General features: G+C 43.5%; 1 protein-coding gene across 1 annotated transcript in view; it reads left to right on the forward strand.

The window, feature by feature from the left end:
* The first annotated feature begins 889 nt into the window (after positions 1-889).
* LOC142574698 (endothelin-converting enzyme-like 1) overlaps positions 890-12,817 on the forward strand; it is a 50,902-nt gene continuing 38,974 nt past the window's right edge. The window contains exons 1-2 of the mRNA XM_075683727.1: positions 890-973; positions 2,261-2,404. Coding sequence (XP_075539842.1) covers positions 890-973; positions 2,261-2,404 — 228 coding nt within the window. The remainder of the gene's footprint in view (positions 974-2,260; positions 2,405-12,817) is intronic.

Below are 12,817 nucleotides of genomic sequence, written 5' to 3' on the forward strand. Positions count from 1 at the left end.
TCTTTCCGAAGCCGCCCGGTATGCAGAAGATTGTCGGCAACTAGCTCGCTCCCTTACAACGCAAGAACAAGCCCTACAGAAATTTCGTCATGACGACGTGCGCCCCCACCACCAGTTATCGCCTGACGCTCTCGTTTGTTTGTGGGAGCCTCCTACTTCGACACCAGGTGTCTACTCCAAGTTTGTATACCGATACCATGGGCCCTACCGGGTTCTACAGCAAACTTCTCTGGTGAACTACGTCATCCAACCTCTGACGCCCCCAACGGACCTGCGTCGCCGAGGCCGCGAAACTGTGCACGTAGATCGGCTCAAGCCGTATCACGAGTCCTTCGTCCTCACGACGCCTTAGGCCTCCTATGCGGCTCCGTCTTCAGCGAGGGGGGAAGTTGTAAGGAAGAAGGAAGATATTCGATGCATATTTATGAGCATAAATCTCGAAAATGGTGTCATTTTTATTATTTATTCCAAATAGGTATATCCTACAAGTTCACCCGATGTCGTTTTTAAATTACGACAGGTGCCATAAAGAAATACTTTATTTGTAAGTGAAATTTTTGTTTTTAGCGAAAAACAAATATCGATTGTGCAAATAATCTCCGCCCCTTCATGTAACTCGTCATGGAGTCGAATTGTGTTACATGCGAGAGTAAATTTTGAAAGATTACGGTAACGCAGCAAAAAGAACGATTTATACGTCTTCCTCGTCTTTCTCACGGGTGATCCACGTCTTTACTCAGCGAACTTTCCGGACTTGCCCACTGACCGGTTCTTCAAAGCTTGGCGTGAGGCCACAGCCGCCGCCATTCACCAAGCCTGGACTGACACAACGGTGCTCTTGCATTAGGCGACCGAGGTGACCGCGCATTACAGGGCCAACACTAATACGATGGTCATCCCGGCACCGATTCTGCTTCCCAACACCTTTCTCCCTGACGGTCCCGCTGCCTTCAACTACGGTAGCATTGGCACGGTGAGCACGCGCGTTGGTACGACCGGATGTCAGATATGGCATGAGTCCTGCGTAGAAAAAACCGATGATGTTGCGTAAATTATCTAATGCCTAGTGTGATACATCACGTTTGCAAACGCCGAAGATCTGGCGCGGTTTCTCAACTTTCCGCGCGCCTTTAGAAGTGCTTAAGTATACCATACGCAAAAGGCGAAATAAATTTTGCGAAATCACAACACCAAAAATGAGCCATTTAACTATGTGAAGTTGGTTCACCAGCGAAGCTCTTTAGCATTCGACACAAAGCTCACGCAGAATTTTTAACGTAGCTGCAGACTCATTTACCGTGATTTTTATATACATTCGCGTTGATGACGGGGCCGCCGCCCGGAGAAGCCAGAGGAAACTAGAGACGCGTGACGTTTCGACGGGGCCACCACAACGGGGGACTGGGAGGAAATGAGAGGAGATACGTAAGCGCTCACAATGCCAAAAAAAAAGGGGGGGCGGTGCGAACGTACACAGGGCCGACGTGGGTCCAGTTGCATTATTTACTCATATCAGCTGAATATCGGATACGGGTTGCATTTGGACCTAAGAAATTTAGCCTATTTTTGCAGGTTGGTGGAGGGCTTTAAGCCTGCTTAATTTCCGCCGCTGGTCGGCGAAGTAGTACAGTATCTTCATGATCGGCCTGTGCTTTTGACCTTATACGGAGATCAGTCCGCTCGAATCTCGCCGTTTACAACTTTGCTGTAAAAAAAAGAAGTGAGGAAGGGCAAATAGATATCACAATGCTTTTCATCCTTTATTCTTATCAGTAGCTGCAAGTGCGGCTTTATCACTCCGAATGATAGTGATCCCCAATTAGAAGGTCTTGCGCTAGAAAGAGCAGAGGTACTGTGCTTCAAACGGCCGCAGAATATGTGCATACATTATGGACTCCTTGCGGCTGATAACAAAACTTTAAACAGTGAAGCGCTCAACTCTTTCGGGACAAGCGATCATTTCGGAGTCTTGGTGGCAGTGTTCTAAGTTCTTCGAGATTTCGAGCAGTGGACAATGTTCAAAATAAGTTATTTCCTCGATACTGCATTCCCAGCACTGTCAAGAGGCATCAGGCCAGGAAAAAGTGCGGCCGCAAAATACGCCGACTCATTGGTGTTTCTCAAAATTCGGCCTGGAAGCCACGTACCTGCTGTTCTCTATATGGCTGTAACGAGGGGCACGTAGGTGACATAACCATTGTTCAGTGTTCAAAATTGCTCACCATTGCTTATGTTCTCTTTGTTGCTCTATTTGTGCCAGATTATTGCTCATGAGATGATGCATGGCTACGACGTCAAGGGATCACAGTATGACGAGAACGCCAAGGAGAGGCATTGGCTGTCATCTGAATTGGCCAACCACTACGTGAACAGGACGCTGTGCTTGCGGCACTTGCACAAGGATGTAAGTAAACTCTCTCGCAACGCTGGCGGGAATACCATCGCATTAAGCACTTGTAGTTAATGGACTCGTAGTCGCAGCTTGTTTTCAGAAGCAGCCCAGGATGCCCGACAAATACCATGCTGCGATCTAACCTGCGATGTAACTTGAGAAAAGCCTCCCCACTGTGTTGAAACGCTAGGCCTTCTTGATGGCATCCCTGTGCCTTATATAAATCACACCGAAGTTACAGTAAGTTTTTCTGTAACCTCGGTTGCTATTCTTTTCAAATTTTCACTTAGTGTAAAATCCTAAAGTCCATATAAGTACAATCCCATATAAGTACACTCCATCAAACTATTTTCTCAGTAAATTTTGTGCATCATTTGGTTCATATTTTAGCCATAGCTCTGTAGAGCTAACCTGACCAGCTAAGCACTGCTCATAAGTAGTCCAGCATTAGCTCCTGGATTTATTGACGGTCGGTTACGTGCGCTGTATATGTGGCACGTTAAGGCGTGCGACCTCTAACTACATCCTTAATAGCTGATTTAGGTTAGGGTCGATTATTAATACGAAAGCATTATATAGCTCAACAGGCGGAAAATTCGGCCTAGTTGCAGTAGTTGGCGTGACCATCGATGGTCGAAAATGCCATCAAGCGCTCGACCTTTGGCGAGAGTCAAACCCACGACTTTTTGTGTTAATGAAGGCGAAGTTGAATAAGACATGGGTAATTCGGGTCAAGTTAATTAAGGCACTAGAATCCAAGACTATTTGTAGGAGTCGAACCCACGAGCTTGCGTTGTGGCATAATGTCTAAGAATCGAACGGTTGTGGCAATGCTCACGCATTCATCGACGTAGCAATAACTAAGTGCCCCTTGAACTTTAGTTGTAGTATGCGTTGGCTCGTTGAGCGATCTTCATCCTATGTGTTCAAGGGCTCAGGTGGCACTGAGACCACAGAATGCTGCAGTTTCATCTTACGGTAAAGCCAGCCGAGCTATGACAGCTTACCTTCAGAGCACACCCGCCGCGATACCTATGGGCTGCGCTGCTGAACTATATGTAGTAACAGCGCGATAAGAACCACAGATGCAAGAAAGGTGCACAAAGACGAGGTCTACTCACAACTGTTTATTCGAAGGATAGAACCGTACATATATATCCTCCTGTCACGCATGCGCTTACCAAGCAAAAAAGGAACAGGCACATGCACATGAAATGCGGTTGCGCAAGAAGTCCAATTCGGCATCAAGTCAAAGAAGGCTGTGTTATAACAGGTATCTGTATTTTTCTTTGGCTAAGTACAAAATACCAGAAGTTGGAAGGCAAGAAAGTGTTTCTTGTTCACGACAAGTTGCACATCGCGAGTGACGTGCTTGTCTGTGAATAGACAAAACATGAACGCCGGATAATTTCAAGATCCCCCCCAAGCGCCTCTCCCATGACCTGTTCAGGACAAGCAAGTCAGGTTTTTAACATAAATGCTCGGAGTATTGTCAACAAGATCACCCTACTTGAAGCAGCTCTCCTTGCTTATTACCCACACTTCATCGTCATTACTGAAACTTGGCTCCACAGTTCAATTAGCATCGACGATCTTATTCCTCCAGCATTCAAAATGTTTCGTAAAGATAGGCCAACCAGCAGTGGAGGACTCGCTGTCGTCATCAAATCGGACATAGAAGCCATTCTTCTTCCAGGCCTAAATGATGTTGAATGTTTATGCTGAAAGGTTAACCTATTTGGACATGTGTTCCTGTTGTACGCGGTATGCAGACCACCAGAGTCGACGCCGGATCTGCTGGCTAAGCTAAGCGATTATAAGATACATTACAACAAATATAAGTTGATTGTTGTTGGGGATTTCAAGCTTTCAAGCCTTGACTGGAACCGCTTGCTATCAGGTGCCGATTCTGTCAACGATGCCAATACCATGTTTGATATCACGCTTCATAATAACCTCGCTCAGATTTTCAGTCTACCTACAAGTTTAGGCAACTCTTGTTCTATTCTTGATTTGGATTTTCTTGACCGCTGCCTCGACGACTGTGAAGTTTCTGTATATTCCGACCTATCCTATCATAAAGTTGTGTCTGTTTGCTTTGCACTCGCTCCCAAATGTAACTCTAATACTCCAGTTGTTAAAAAAGTGAAGGATTTTTAGCGTGGCGGTGATGTTTCCAGTTTAGACTACTTGGATTCCCCAGTCAGCCGACTTCTCTGATTATGATGCTGCTGTTCTTTGGAACAAGTTTAGGAATGTGTGCTACTTTTGCTTACGTAATCTTGTACCTGATAAGACAAAGAGAGCGGCCAGATATGCACCATGGATGAAGAGGCATATAATAAATTTAAAACGGTAGACTAAACGCCTATGAAGGAAAAGAACAGCAACTCATGCTTTCAGTGAAGTTCGCGCATCACTTTCCTATGTCATTAACCGCGACAAATCTTCCAATTTTAACACGACCCTCCCGAGCTACATTTTTGAGGATCCTCAGGGCTTCTGGTACTTTATGAAGGGAAGTAAAACGCATGTCCAACAAATATCTCATAACGGTGCCGTAATAAATTATCAAAGACTATTGCGCCGCATTTTAAACACTGCTTTCACAGTGTTTTTTCCACACCTTCTGGGCAGTTATTTCAAGCATTTCCGCTGATATCTCCAATGCGACCGATTTGATTACACATGAAGGCGTACTTAACCTGCTGCTTAGACTAAAAGTTAAATCTTCACCGCGACCTGACGGCATTCCAGGCGCATTCCTTCGGCGTTTCGCTGAAGCCCTGGGCAAGTTCCTTGTCGTTATGTTTCAAGCTTCTATTAAAACTGCATCTATATCTGACTATTGGAAGATGGCATGTGTCGTTCCTGTCCTGAAGAAAGGTGACACGCTTCCTTTCTCCAACTTCCACCTCATATCTTTGTTGCGTTCTTGTTCTAAGTTCCTAGAGCACATTGTAGGCCACATAATTTCAAAATTTGTTCAGGAAAATAACGTCTTGTCGCAGCACCAGCATAGTTTAGGAAAGTTACACAATTAGACGCCTTATTTCACTTTCCTGTGTCATTCACTGACAGGGCTGGCCAGGTAGACCTATTCTTCATGGATTTCAGCAAGGCTTTCGATCTTTTGCCACATGACAAATTATTCGAGAAACTTCAGATTATAAAACTGCCCGATTATCTTATTGTCAGGGTTTCAAAGTATTTAAGCCAGCGTAACCAATGTGTATCCATAAACGCTTAAGAATCTGGTGCCCTTCCTGTCACATCCGGCGCCCGTCAGGGTAGTGTGCTTGCGCCTCTGCAATTTCTGGTATACTGTAACCACATTGTCGATGTGATTAACCAACCTGTGCAGATTCACATGTATGCGGATGAGTGCTTCATCTTCTATGAGATCCAGTCAGCTGATGATCAGGTTGCGCTCAACACAACCCTTAACAAAATCCGCACGTGGGGCAATAGATGGGGTATGAAACTAAACTTAGAAAAAACAGTTCTACTACGCGTTGCTAGAAAACTCAATCCATTTAAATGATCTTTTTCTCTGGGCTCGGGACTTATTACAGAAGTAAACAAATATAAGTATCTTGGTGTGACACTAACAGGCAACTTAAGCTGGAACACGCACATCTTATTTTTTACTTATTTATTTATTATTTACAGGTACTGCTGTCTCAAACATGAGGCATAGTAGGAGTGGATACACCAGACAGTAGATCAATACAACCTATAATGAATTTGAAACCGAATTACAACATGTGGTTAGACATTTCTTTCAAAACCTCTTCGTTAGGTTTTTCCCGCAAGGAACCAGCTAGGTTGTTCCAAATTTCAACAGTGCTTGGGAAAAACGAATACTTAAAACAATTTACAAAAGACTGGGAAGGAACCATATTAAGTAGTGGTGTGAATGGCGCGTGGCACGCCCAGTGGATGACTGAAGGAAATCGGGGCATCAATGCAACTTTGGCCGTGTACAATCTTAAGTAGCAAAGTGATACGTTCAAGTGTGCGTCCATGAGCCAATGGTTCTATTGATAATGCGCATGCGTGAGATGAGGGAGAAAAGCTGCGGTTATATCGGCGAAAAATGAACCGTATTGCTTTCTTTTTTATGGTTTCAAGCTTACTAAGGTGCAGCGCAGTGTATGGTGCCCATACCACTGAGGCGTACTCTAGTAATGGTCTGACGAGGGATTTATAAGCTGTTAGTTTGCAGTCCTTAGTTGAGGATTTCAGGGTTCGCTTTAAATATCCCAGTTTCCTAAGTGCCCTAGCGCAAGTTATTTCAATATGAAGGTGCCATTTTAAGTCTCGGGTGAAGGTAACTCCAAAATATTTGAAGGTATTCACAGAATTTAGGTAGTGCCCATTGCAACTATAACTGAAATTTAACGGCTGCTTTTTATTAGTGAGTCATTTTTACAGTTTTTTGGTAATTAATACTCATTTGCCACGCGTTGCTCCAACCACAAAAGGACGAAAATACATTGTTAAGAACCTTTTGATCTCGTCTGTTAGTTACTCTGGCATAGAGAACGCAGTCGTTAGCGTACTATCGCAGTTTCACTGGTGTGTCCCTAATGACCTGTGTGACATCATTAATATAAATAACGAACAGCAGGGGCCCAAGGACTGAGCCCTGCGGTACCCCGGAAGTGACTGCGGCCGACGATGACTGTGCGTAATTAAAAGTAACATACTGAGATCTTAACTGTAGCCAATCAGCTATCCAGCCGAGTATTTTGTCATCGTTAATAATTTTACTGAGCCTAAAAAGGAGTTGTCTGTGGTACACCATATCAAACGCTTTGCTATAATCTATAAATATGGCATCAACCTGACCTCGATTATTTAGAGCCGAAGCGATGTCATGAATGAATTCAATGAGTTGAGTAGTATAAAAACCAGAGCGGAAACCGTGTTGATTCTGCGACAATATATTTTTAGTAGTTAAATACTGAACGACATGTTTGTGAATTATGTGCTCTAAGAGTTTGCAACAAGTACATGTTAACGAGATAGGCCTGTAGTTGAAAATTAGTTGCTTATTACCCGGTTTGAACACAGCAATTACATTGGCGATTTTCCAAATGGCCGGGGCAGTATAAGTCTCTAATGATTTACAAAAATTATGTTTATGTAATGAGCATTCCATTCTGCATAGCGCTTCAAAGAGGTGTTTGGTATACTATCTGGTCCGGCACCCTTAGTAATGTCGATGTTCATGAGAAGGTTATAAATACCGGTATAGCTAATTTCAATTCTTGGAAACAGAGCCATTTCCTGGATAATACCAATGTCGGGGGTGGTACCATTGTCATTTCCAAACACAGATTTGAAATAGCCATTAAACGCCACCGAGATTGTCGAAGGGTCCGAACAGGACACATCATTTATTGCGAAGGATGACGGGAAGGAGGTAGCAGGATTGATGGTTTTCCAAAACTTAAGTGGGTTATTTTTTATAAAAGTGGATAATGTGGTATTGAAATAAAACTTTCTGGCTTCACTCATTTTGGCTTTTAGTTCAGATTTAAGTAATTTATTTAGGAACTCCACGTCATTATTGTGTGCATTCCGTCGTTTTCGCAGTCGCTTAATGCGACGTTTGAGTTGTGTAATTGGTCTGGTGTACCATGGGTGTGTCGCACGGCGTTTTATACTCTTTTCCGGAACAAATTGCGCTCTACACTCATTAACTATACTATAAAATTGGTTAGTCAACATACCAACACTGTAGTGTTCACTACAAGACACAATATCATCCAAACATGATGCAAGTTCAGCAATAATAGAAGTGTCGTCAGCACGCTCAAAATTCAGGACAGTTTTAAACGTTGGTCGTACTGGTACAAAAGCAACATTTAGATGAACAAAAACAGCCTTATGGTCGGAAATTCCGCCCACAACACGGCACTCATATCCATTCTTTACCAAGTCACCAGTGACAAAAACAAGATCTAAGACAGAATTTTCGCGCGTTGTATCGACAACCAGCTGCGATAGATCGAAAGCTACTGACATGTCAATTAACGAATCACAAATGATGCTATCACGGCCACTTGATGATAACGAATGCTAATCTATGGCGGGGGCATTAAAGTCACCGGTTAGTACCAATTTAGAACAGTTCAGCTTTTGTCGGACAATGTAATCACTGATAGCCGAAAAAATGTCAAGGGCGGAATTTGTGGGACGGTAGATAGCACCGATAACAATAGCGACACCATCAAGTTTTAGTTTACACCATATTGATTAAACATTTGGAAGTTGAGGTAGTAAAGAGAATTCGATACCACTTTTAATAAAAAGTGCTACTCCGCCACCACGGCCAGAAGGCCTGTCTTTTCTTAGAACCGTGTAACCAGGAGGCAAGAACTCATGATCAAGAATGGATTCTTTCCGCCAAGTCTCAGTCACACATGTAATTGATGGAATATGACATTCAATTAGACAGTTAAATTATTCAATTTTATTAATGAGGCTACGTGCATTTAAATGCAAAATTCATTCAAATTCATACTTGCTCCTCTGACTTACGTAAGCTCTGCTTGTTGCGCCATGAACTAAAAGAGAGACCAATCCAGGTTAATAAACCGACATACGAAATCTTTATAAGGCCTAAATTACAATATGCCTGCATTGTCTGGGACCCACATACTATCACTAACATAAAAGCACTTGACAAAATAAAAATAAAGCGGTTCGTTTATTTTTTTCGCAATACAGTCGAGGCGTTTTCGTCTCAGCACTAATGCATGCGAATTATTCCCATCGCAGCAGTCCTGCCGCAAATTTTTTCGTTTGAAGATTTTTTTATTCCTTAATTAACCAGAAACTTGAACTAAATTCCTCACTGCACATAGCATTATCGACAACTATAGACAAACCCGACATTTCCATCACCTTTCACTTGCCCCGTACTTTGCTAAGACTAATTTATTTCAGCATTCTTTCCCTACACAAGCACTGATTTTAACTCCTTGCCGGCTGACTGTGTGGATTGTATTGATCTTATCAGGGACCATGTTGGTTTTTCGTATTGTTTTTCTACTGCTAGTTTTAGTGAATTTGGATGGTACAATTTAACATCGTTATATTTTTTTATTTCACTCCTGCTTGGGCCTGATGGCCTGCAGCTTGTCATAAATAAATAAAATAAAATAAATAATAAATAAAATAAACAAGGCCTCAAGCACATGCCTAGAAGTAATGTTACCGCTCCTGCCCAGAATGGTAGTCTCAGAACATCGAACGTCACACCCACACGCGGTAACATGAGCCACCATATGTGAGATCTTATCCTCCTTTTTCTTTATTTCCTGCGTATGTTCCCTTAAACAGCCATTCACGCAACTCTCAGTTTTGCCAATGTAGAAGATCTGCCCACAAGGATGCCAGGCAATTGCATTTACATCATTCCTGGAGCGCTTAACAAAGGGCTTCTCATGCCTCGTGCGGAAGCTCCGCCTGCTCTCACGGCAAACTCGAGAGCACAGCTTCGAAAGCTTGTTGTGCATAGAAAAAAAAACGAATGTCATAGATTCAAGAAAGGGGCTGACAGATAGAATAGCACACTGTACTATGAAGTTTATAAACAGGGATAAGTCACCTAAGAAAGGCTGGCCAACGTTTCGATAGGAGGACCTATCTTCGTCAAAGGCCGCCTCGTCATCCTCGGCAGGTTGGTTTTAAAGGTTCAGTGCAGTGACGTCACGTGCGGTTGTTGTGGGTGGCGGTTGGTTAGAAAGGGAGAGACGTTCAGAGAGAATGAGCGCTGTCGCCTGACGTCTGTGAGCGTGGTTCCCAAGACGAGGGGACAAGAGCGGGAGGGGGGTGGGAAGACGGAGACAAAGAAAAAGAAAGAACGGGAGAGAAAAATACGGGGAGGGGACACCAAGAAAAAAAGGAACAATAAAAAGAGTGAAAAAAAGATGGAGGGCATGGGAGAGCGTTGGACAAGCGAGAGGTTATAGAGCATTCAGGGGTGTCGTTCGCGGCAAGTTCTTGTGGCTTTAGAAGAGCCGGTCAGGCGGTCAGTGCGCGAGTACCAGAAAAGACCACTCCAAAAAAACATGAGTTGAAAGAGTGACTTTAGTAGCATAACAGCAATGCGTCGAGTAAAATTGAAGTAGTTAAGATGGCGACAAGGAGTATGGGGTAGATTGTATGGGGGTAACTGGAAGACAACGGCATGGCCCTTAAAGGGACGTTAACCCCAGTAGCTCAGCGTAGGTGTAATTACGGCTGTATACAGAAATGGCGATACCCTGTGTGGGTGAGGCACCGAAAAATGTGTACTGACGTCTGGGACTTTAGAATGTGTTGGGGAGGGTGTTCCAAATATATATAATTAAAAACAGACATTAAAAGAAAAGAGAGGGGGGAACCGAAACCGGAATAACAAATAGGAGGGTGACGTGCGCAGAAGGGCGCGGTGGGAGGTGTATAGCAGAAAAGGGGGTCGTACAATTGATATAAACGTAAAAACAAGAAAGTGTGTATCAAATTGAGTAGTAGGCATGAAAAAATGTTTCGAAATAGATGTATAGGTGAGATTACGAATTAAGGTTAGCTGGTGGCATAATGTGTTTCGTGCCTTGGTTGACGATATGAGAATTTCAGATTTAAGTTACCGCTTTTAAGGATTCTAAGTTGCCACGTGCCAAAATAATTCTCGCCGGGTGTAAGCAATTAAACTTGTGTATGAGGTATGATGTCGTATATTTCCTTCCGCGAGGACAATGGAAATTTGTTTGTTTTATATAGAGCCTTGCTTTGTAGAATATATGACCATGTTCATTAAAGTGGCTGGATACTGCTTTATGTAAATTACATTTAGGTAAATACACATCAAAGGTGACCGCCTTTGATGTGTATGTGTCTGTTCCTTTTTTGGTTGGTATAAGCATGCGTGAGAGGAAGATCTATAAGTACGATTCTATCGTTCCATTAAAGACTTGTGAGTAGCGCTTGTTTTTGTCCACCTTTCTTGTCTCTGTGGTGTTTACCGCGCTAAGTTACTACTTCAATTATGGAACCCCCCCCCCCCCCCCCCACCTAGCCGAACAATCCACTCTTCCACTACTAGAAGTCACCACAAGTAAATGGTTCAATTCTGTCCACGGTAGCCTGATTTAATGGGGGCGTAATGAGAAAACTCCCGTGTACTTTTAGTTAGGGGCAAGTAAACGAACCACAGAGGGTCAGAAATATTACCGAGTTCCTCATTACGAGGCACCTATTATCATATCATGTTTTAGGATCGTATAACATCAGAACTTATAATGAAATTTCGAGTGCCTTGAGCAGAATTCGGACCGTACCGTGCCATCAGCAGCTGTTTCATGTAATTTCATTCTGTTTCATATATTACCCTAAAGACTCGTGATAAAGAAAGCTTTTACAATATAGGGCTTGTAAACTTGCACTAGAGCCCGCATGGCGTGCCCCGCATGTCCTTTGAGAGAGCAACCGTAGCTCCAGTCAAATACAGTGCTAGACGCGACGTCACGCGAACTCAAGAACGAAGAATACGGCTCCTGCACGTCAAAAACTATGGCTCGCGCCATAGTTCCCAGTGCCTCGTGGCCGACTCGCTGGGAACTGGGAATACAGCGACGTGCAAAGTACATAAAACGCAGACCTTCCGCTGATTACGCTAGTTTGTTGTGCATGACACTTTAAGACAAGTCTATAAATTTAACTCCAAACCGCAGACGCGTGATTGACAAAAACCAGAGCTTATGTTTCACGGGAGTTGCCCCGTAATCCTATCTCAAGAAGCTGGTGAATGGAGTACACCCCACGTTGCTCGATTGAAATAGAGCCGCATATTTCGGTTTCTTAAGGGCACTAAAACTTTATAATTATGCAATTTATGGTCAAAAAGGAACTTACCGAAACACTTACTGGAGGCTATATATGTTTATATGCAGACCATCTGGCATTCTGTAACATGCACCCAAATTACGGCACACTAGCGTTTTTGTTTTCCGCCCACATATATATACAACTGCTGTACCCCGAAGCTTAACCCGAAATGTCACGCTCAGCAGCAAAGCTCTATAGCCACTAAATTACCGATACGATATTGAAACATTTGCCACCCGCCATATTCTATTCCGTATGCAGCCGTGTCGCGGTCCTAAAACGGTGCTTTAGATATTGTTACGGTGAAGGGAACGAAGAAGTTGAATTGGATTAGACGAAGTCTGGCAGTTGCCTGAACGCTATATACGCCAGTTGTAAATGTACGCTATTTTGCACTCGTGGGCCTGCTTTCTTCCTGCAACAATACGCTAGTCAACAGTGCCGAAGCGGCTATTACCCTCGTATTCACAGACTATCATCGACTCGGAGCTGTTCCTCCACTCCTCTGAGCTCAGCATAGAGCGGCCCCTTAAATGACCA

This window comes from Dermacentor variabilis, chromosome 3 (assembly GCF_050947875.1).
Source record: "Dermacentor variabilis isolate Ectoservices chromosome 3, ASM5094787v1, whole genome shotgun sequence".
Lineage (NCBI taxonomy): Eukaryota > Metazoa > Arthropoda > Arachnida > Ixodida > Ixodidae > Dermacentor > Dermacentor variabilis.